Raw genomic sequence first — 8,766 nt, forward strand, 5'->3', positions numbered from 1 at the left:
GCGCCGTTCATTGTTTTTTTTCTCTCTCTTTTATTTATGGCAAGCATTTGAAGCATTGATGTGGCAACTTTTGACAGGATTGTCAGTAGTGGACGTCGCAAGCTTTCTTTTCTGGTGGTGTTCTTAACGCGGATACCACTGTCGCGGACTTTTAGTTAAATTAAAAATGGTGAGTTGCTTTTACAAAAATATTGTTCTAAGCGCGAATTACTGTTTATTGTTTCCTGCTTTCGTGTACTATTGTTATCTGTCTCTCTGTGATTATTGAAATAAAACTTGATTTAGTATTGCACGATATGGGTACAGATTCCTAATTGAAGTAAGTTCATAGTTATTATGCATTTGGCTATGCCTCGCGTTAAATCAAGATTACTCTTGTTTTATACTGAAGCTGTGTGTTAATCCTGTATTACGAATCAATTCTCAATTATTATAACCTAACTAAATGATGAAACACCGACACATGCGCGTCATCTGAGGTTGCGGAAGATGCAGAATTGACCTGTTGTCCAATGTTTTATTGTACTTCAGTAATGTTTTGTTCTCGGCCGTAACACATTGTGATTATATAGTGTCTCTGATCTATCCATCCATCCATCCATATTAAATTAGGTTATGTTGCGAACGATCATTTAACTCTTAAGGTTTTTCTAGGGTTTCGTGAAAGTCGTGAAGAACAAGCAGTACTTCAAGAGATTCCAAGTCAAGTTCAAGAGGCGTCGTGAAGGAAAAACTGACTACTATGCCCGTAAACGCCTCACTGTTCAGGTATGAGATTAGGGCTAGTTCTCTTTCATAATTTTAGTTATGGTTGTTTTTCACATTGATTAAAATCAATCATGGTTTTGCGATTTTAGGACAAGAACAAGTACAACACTCCCAAGTACCGCCTGATCGTCCGCCTGTCCAACAAGGATGTGACCTGCCAGGTCGCATACTCCCGCATCGAGGGAGACCACATTGTGTGCGCCGCATACTCACACGAACTACCACGTTACGGAATCAAGGTATGTGAACTAACTACCAGCATTTCATTATTCTATTTGAGTTCATGATGATTTTGAACGGGCGGTCTGAAGAGACGTACAAACTCATAACATCCTGTTGCTATATGTTCAATACTGATCCATTTCAATTTCAAGTTTAAATTTACAAGATTGTTTCATGTGCTCAGCCACAATTTTATGTTAGGTTGGTCTCACAAATTATGCTGCTGCCTACTGCACTGGTTTGTTGCTGGCTCGACGACTGCTGCAGAGGCTAGGCCTCGACTCCCTTTACATTGGAACCACAGAAATCACTGGTGATGAATTTAATGTGGAACCTGTGGACAATGGACCTGGTGCATTCAGGTGAGCTTTGACCGTTATTTTGTTTATTGATTCTGCAGAAACTTGATGATGACAATATTACGGGCGGACAGAGAGCAATGTACAAATGCTAAAAAAATATGTTGATCGTAATAGCTGATTGCTATATGTGACTTTAGAAAGAGTTATTCATGAGATTTTTGTGATGTAATGTGTATCACGTTTCTTGCAGATGTTATCTGGATGTTGGTCTTGCCCGCACAACCACTGGCGCGCGTGTCTTCGGAGCTATGAAGGGTGCTGTTGATGGTGGTCTCAACGTCCCCCACTCCATCAAGAGATTCCCTGGCTATGATGCTGAAGCAAAGAAATTCAATGCTGAAGTTCATAGGTAAGTCTACTACACAATCAGATCTTTTTGACTGCTCCCTTCATCCACCGAATAATAAAAATCTTAATTATTTGGACAGCTCTATGGGAGCAATAATAATAACAAAGTTTTTGGTTGTTGAAAGGTTGATTTTTATTAATCTTCAAACCGATTTTGCTTACATTTCAATATTCTGTTAAGCTTTAACTAAGTTTGAGTGTTTTCATTTTAGTTATAGTTGTTTTTTCTTTGTACAGAGCACACATCTTCGGTCTTCATGTAGCTGACTACATGCGCAACTTGGAGCAGGAAGATGATGACTCCTTCAAGAGACAGTTTGGCAAATACATCAAATTTGGTGTCAATGCTGATGCTGTAAGTGGATATACTGAATTATTATACATAATTTACTTATATGAATGCTAGTATAAACGTCTGACCAAATTACTGTTAGTCAAACTAATTGATAACAGTGTCGAAGTTAGACAAAAATACTTGCAATTAAATATGTTTTTGGATGATGTTGTTCAAAGATGTTTAATGTTGCTACATTAACTTTTTTGAAAATCATAAGGTTAACTATGAATCAACATGTGGCTTATTTATCTTTTTGTTTAGATTGAAACAATCTACAAGAAAGCCCATGAAGCCATTCGCGCTGACCCATCTCACAAAAAGAAGGAGGAAAAGAAAGACCCGGCCAAACAGAAACGCTGGAACAAGCGCAAGCTGACGGTCGAGGAGAGAAAGAACCGAATCAAGCAGAAGAAGGCGTCTTACATCAAGAGGCTGCAAACCCAAGCAGAAGCTTAGTGGCATGTAAGGAAACAATAAAAGCCATTGGACTAAACTTTAGTATTATTTTTTTCTGAGACAACTTTTAGTAAAATTCCAGAATTTCCCTTCCACTACCAGACTCTCTGTAAGATACAAAGTACTACTAATAAATAAATATTATAAATGCGAAAATTTTTAAGTCTGTTTGTCTGTTACCTTATCTCAACTAAACCAGATACTGATAGTTTGAATCCCAGGTATAGACAATATTTTTTATCCTGGAAAATTGCATAGTTCCCATGGGATAGTAATGAAGGGATTCTACGCGGGCAACAGCTAGTATGATATACTCAGCGGCACAAAATTTGGCCCACCCTTCATACAAAACTACCGATTCTGCATACATTTTAGGGCCAGATTTTTTGCCGCTCAGTATAGTATAAGTGGACTTGACCACAGAAGATGGTGTTAAAATACACGAAATTACTAGTTTGTTATTAAGCCGATTTCGAAAAAAGGAGTTCCTTAATTTATCGGAAAATATTGCATCAAAACTAACTAATCTGACAATGCTTTCGATTTACATTTGTTTAGGTGCAACAAACATTTCCAAAACGTAGGTATAACTGCAACAATAATCACGCGGTTCCATAAAAAATACGATACTACGATATTTCTAAAGAAAACTGTGAAAATCAGAACATTTAATGTACTCTTAAAAATCATGTCGGATTTGTATTTCGTTCAGTTGACTACGTAGCTCTGACCCTTTGCATGATGATGGAAATTTCCATCATTACATTGTCCTTTTAATTAAAGGTAGTTTTGCGGGTGATCGATATTTATTTTTAAGACTGTCAAGTTTCAACAACATGAAATGGAACATAGTTGTGAAAAAATAAATAAACAGAATTTCGTCATTTCAAATTTGAATTTGCGGGCTCGCGAATAATTGTGTAATAGGTATATAATTCGATATTATGTTACTTTTTGTGCATACATTAAAGTATGTGATGGAAATTACATCATTATGCACCGACTTCGCTCGTAGAGTATGGCGAATTATTTAATATTTATACAACTATAATACTAATTGACGAGTCTTCGTTTCAGCATGGCCAAAATTTTTTTTGATATTACTTATAACTGTTTTCTGAAATATCACTTATATTAAATATTTTGTAACTGTTGTATAAAATAAACTAACATTATCCTAATTCTCAAGTAAAAAAAAACATGCAAAGGGTTAAAGTTGTAGATATAACGTGACAAAGACGACGGAGCTCCGCTGGGTGGAGCTCCTGTATCTATGTAGTTTGGGCCTTCGGCATAATAATCTCACATCCAGTCAAGGCCTATAATTTTTATTGTGTTTGATCTTCGTAGGTATTTGCAATAATTTTCAAAGACTTGTCATTAGGCTTTTTGTACGTAGGTATTTTGCGTTTAAGATATTATTAAGTAAGTATATAGAGTTTCAAAATATTGTCATTAGATATGTTGTACAAAGGAATATTGATTTTCGAAAAGATACATTAGGAACAGCATTTTTACGAATTTTGTAAGTAAGTACATTATATATTTTAATTTTCAGAGATTTGTTGAATGTAGGAATATTGATTTTTGAATCAGATAGTATCTGTGTTTTGTGGTGCTACGGAAAACCTATTGATCGCACCTTAGACTATATAGTACTATCAATCCATACTTCCATACTATAATATACTATTTATTATACTATATATACTATTAATATTATAAATGCGAAAGTAACTCTGTCTGTCTGTCTGTCTGTTACGCTTTCACGCCTAAACCGCTGAACGGATTTTGATGAAATTTGGTACAGAGATAGAATAGACCTTGGGAAAGAACATAGGCTATCTTTTATCGCGAAAAAGAGGCTTTAAGGGGTTGAAATAGGGGATGAAAGTTTATATGGTGGAAGTTCGTCGCTGTTGATGATAAAACCATGAACTTGGAATTTAGGCACTTAATAAGAAATAAATCGATATTTGGTTGAGCTTTTTTGAAAACTCGACCTATGAGGGGATGAAATAGGGGATGAAAGTGTATATGGAAGGTAGTCATTTCGAAGATAAATCGACAAGGCAACGGAGTGGAGTGGAGGCAACGGATGGAGCGGAGACAATGCAGGCTACAGCGGAGGCAGTGAAGTAGAGCGGAGGCAGCTGACTGGAGCTGACGCTGCTGAGCGGAGCGGAGGCTGGCGGAACAGAGCGGAGGCAGTGGAGCGGAGCGGAGACAATGGAGCGGAGGCAGGGAGGCAACGGAGTGGAGCGGAGGCAACGGATAGAGCGGAGACAATCTAGGCTGCAGTGGAGGCAGTCAAGTAGAGCAGAGGCAGCGGAGCGGAGCTGACGCTGCTGAGCGGATCGGAGGCTGGCGGAGCTGAGGCTAGCGGAGCGGAGGCTGGCGGAGCGGCGGCTGGCGGAGCGGAGGCTGACGGAGCGGAGGCTGGCGGAGCGGAGGCTGTGGAGAGGAGGCAGCGGAGCGGAGGCAGTAGAGCGGAGCGGACGCTGCTGAGCGGAGCGGAGGCTGTGGAGCTGATTGATGGTGATGGTGATGATAGTGGTGCTGATTATGATGATTGGTGATGATGATGGTGATTGTGGTGATGATGATCGATGATGATGAATAACAAAAAAAAAATGTTTATGAAAAATGTCTTCATTTGAAAACTACCTGCGAGGGGCTGATGCAGTGTTAGCAGAACCTGCTAAGCTCATAAGAATAATGTACGCAATGTGAGGTCATCATGAAAAATTATGATTTTCAGATTTTCTTATTTATTGTGCTATAAGAGCCACCTTTATGCAAAATTCCAAGTTTCTAAGACAGCCGGCAGTGCGCTATAACTTTTTCTGTTAAGGCGATTTGTATGAAAACACCTCTTTAATGACTGTAGCTTTTGTTTGCCTTGACTTAGAAGTTTGAAAATATGGGGATGAAAGTTCTAACGGAATTCCAAACAAATTGACTATAAGTATATTTATCGGAACTATGTGTAGCTAAAATGCCGTCTTAATTGTAATCCTACCCTCCTAACTTACAATAAAGGACGTAAGGTGTCAAGAGTTCACTATGAAGAATTAGTCCTTTTGTGTTGACAGGGTAGAGTACACGTCGTTTTGCTAAAATGTGGCTACCCGCAAAATATTTATGTTTTACTAAATAACATGGATGGATGGATAAACAAAAAAAATACTTTATATTTATAGCAATGTATTGAAATGGTTATTTTCAGTAAGCCGTAGAAGTTTCTATGTGCTATTATTGGCAGAATAGGTATCCTAAATAAATTAAATACTTCCCAAAGTTACTATTCCACGCGGACGAAGTCGCGGGCAAAAGCTAGTACTATATAATCCTAAGGATCGGACAGAAAATATTCGTTTTACATTTTGAAAAACACTTCAAGTTTGTATTCCTACATAAAAATACGCCTATTAGCTGTCATTGACGGGTGACACTCTTTCCCGGCTCGGATAATACCGACCCTGTTTTTCGTGTACACGCCCATAGAAGCTCCTGTCATTATCTATGGGCGTGTTTACAAAAAACCAGGCAGGTATTTCCATTACGGTGTTATCCGGGCCGGGAAAGAGTGTCTCCCAATTAAAAGCGACAGCGGATTTACGTTTGTATGTATTTACTCAGTATAAACGCGTATAAAGATCAATTTCAATTTGATTCGTGTGTGCGACCTCGACCAATTAAGTTTTATACATACAATACATACATATGAATTGAATTCATGTGTTTAAATCTAATCTAATGCTGTAAAAAATGAATTCTAGAGCAATTATGGATACTTCGGTTTTGTCTCCGGTCTTCGTTGATTTGTGCCGAATATGTTTGTTCGTAACAAAAGACGCTGTTTATTTATTTTCTGACCAAGAAGAATCTAAAGAAATTCTAAGAAAAATATTCGTATGTTTCCATATAAATATTAGTTTTGAAAAGTATTTGCCTAATTTCATATGCAGGAATTGTATGAGAGAGTTAGATGTGGCAAATAGTTTCCGTTTGAAGTGCATAACATTTGAAGAAAAGTTCGCTATTTATTGTGACCAGTCTAGATATGGGATTAAAACAGAGTCCGCTGACATAAAGCAAGATACAAATACTAAAGAAGTTCAATCTGATTGCCCTGAGGATTTCAATGAACATGAAACACTTAGTGAAACAGGCAGTATAAACCCAGAAAGTGATAAAACAACAGCATGTGTATCTGCAACAGACTTGGCTCTACTTTTAGAAAACTATGATAATTTTAAATGCAGCATATGCAACAAAGTTCTCAGAACGAAGCAGTCACTTACTAAGCACTATGTATGTATGCACCAGAAACGAAAACATGTTGGTAGAGTGAGTGGTTGTGGAGCAACCCGTCGTTATAATTGCACAAGATGTGAATACTCTACACCCCACAGTCAAACATTAGTGAATCACATGCACAGGCATGATGGAGTCAGACCCTACCAGTGTGAATGTGGAAAGAGTTTTACACAAGCTTCTAGCCTCTCTGCCCATCGCAAAACTCACAGCAATACTAAGTCTTACACATGTTCTATTTGTGGCAAACAATTCAAACACACTTTCTCATTGAAAAAACATTTACTGGTCCATGAGAATGGAAACTACAGTTGTGATATTTGTCACAAAACACTTAAGACAAAACAGAGCCTTCAAAACCATATGTACCGACATTATAATGTTCGTAATTATAGCTGTGAAGACTGCGGGGATACATTTGTGACAGTATCAGAGCTACAGAACCATAGGCTAAAACACAGCTCAGAAAAGAAAGTTGAGTGCCATTTGTGCGGATTTAAAACAAACACCAAAAGAAATTTGATAGTCCATCTCAAAAGGTAAAAAAGTTGTGTTTCATATTTTATTTTTAATAAGAAATATTGGGAACTGTTTTGTCCCAACTTTAACATATTGTTTATGTTAACTCATGCAGTCACTCATTTCAGCTATAAGTTATGTTAATTTTTAATACAACTTTTTTTTACTGATTACATTTCATTGACTGTGCTTGCAAGTTACTACATATCAGTACAAACTTTCAAGTCAATACCATAAACCAGGGGTCGCCAAACTACGGCCCGCGAGCCCCTCTAATCCGGCCCGCGGAAAGAAAGTGTTATGTTATGCATTACTCATATCTAGGTACCCCCTGAAGACTAAGTCTACTTAACTAATCTATTACCCCCATGACCAGCCAAAGTCTTGGCTCGCATGAATTTACATTAAGTGCAGTGTGGCCCTTGAGTCAAAAAGTTTGAAGACCCCTGCCATAAACCATTGAGTTGGATTATTCACACTAGTTCCTTCGAAGGAACTATTGCGTTTTTTTATAAATACTAGTTCCTTCACAAGAGGTGAAGGAAGAACCGCGTTTATTTTTTCGCCTTTATTCCTATCGCAAAATAAACATAGTTTTCCTTCATCTCCGGTGAAGGAACTAGTGCGCAAAAACAAAACAAAAAAAGAAGTAAAAAGCGTGTGTAAAAAGATTACTTTACTCAAATTAACATAATTGTGAACCTCAGCTCAATCAAATGCCAGGAAGTGGTTTTGTAAATTTTCATACAACACCACAACTTCCACACTTACTACAACAAACACAAATAAAAGCTTGTAAAAACAACAAAAACCTCTTGCATGCTTGAGCCCATATCACCAGATCTTCACCAAAAACTTAAGAAGGCTATCTTTTCCATTTTATTTTTAATCTGTAAAATTGTTATTACTTGAGACAAACAAGACTAGAATGCAGGGTTTTTTTTTTAAATATAATACGAGATGCATATACATATTATGCTTTACAATACGAACTCAGCGTCTATTCTCTGCAGGCACGCTGGCAATAAATCATTCAAATGTGGCGCGTGTGGCAGTTGTTTCTACACGAACGGCGATTTGGTACGACATCGGCGCGTGCACTCGCGGGACAAACCCTATCCGTGCCCTGCGTGCGCGCAGCGGCTCTCACACAGTTCCAGCCTTAACAAACACATGCGTAACGTCCACGGGATACACTACAAGTGGGCAGACTTTAATGCTGCAAGTGGAAAGAAGATTAAGTGATAAGAGTGGCTTTGGCTCGACTCTTGATGTGTATGCCTCACTCACATTATCTTTGAATTCTAGTGTTATATGAGCTTCCTACCAATATTATACAACTGGTTGACAAAGTGTTCGAATTTTTTACTAAACATTACATTATAAACTGAAAGTACAGCACAGTCTTCATAATTAAATGGTGGAAACTTCACA

The 8,766-nt window shown here is 37.8% G+C and overlaps 2 protein-coding genes across 2 annotated transcripts; both read left to right on the forward strand.

Annotated features, from left to right (window-relative positions):
- Positions 1-78: 78 nt before the first annotated feature.
- RpL5 (ribosomal protein L5) lies at positions 79-2,530 on the forward strand. Its single transcript, XM_074085077.1, has 7 exons — positions 79-169; positions 655-768; positions 858-1,007; positions 1,192-1,352; positions 1,543-1,701; positions 1,938-2,055; positions 2,299-2,530. Exons 1-7 carry the CDS (start codon positions 167-169, stop codon positions 2,491-2,493), a joined length of 900 nt encoding a protein of 299 aa, XP_073941178.1. The 5' UTR covers positions 79-166; the 3' UTR covers positions 2,494-2,530.
- Positions 2,531-6,024: 3,494 nt separating this feature from the next.
- LOC141426283 (uncharacterized) lies at positions 6,025-8,687 on the forward strand. Its single transcript, XM_074085134.1, has 2 exons — positions 6,025-7,352; positions 8,346-8,687. The coding sequence occupies exons 1-2, from the start codon at positions 6,265-6,267 to the stop codon at positions 8,575-8,577; spliced, it is 1,320 nt and encodes a 439-aa protein (XP_073941235.1). The 5' UTR covers positions 6,025-6,264; the 3' UTR covers positions 8,578-8,687.
- Positions 8,688-8,766: the final 79 nt, after the last annotated feature.

This window comes from Choristoneura fumiferana, chromosome Z (assembly GCF_025370935.1).
Source record: "Choristoneura fumiferana chromosome Z, NRCan_CFum_1, whole genome shotgun sequence".
Classification (NCBI taxonomy): domain Eukaryota; kingdom Metazoa; phylum Arthropoda; class Insecta; order Lepidoptera; family Tortricidae; genus Choristoneura; species Choristoneura fumiferana.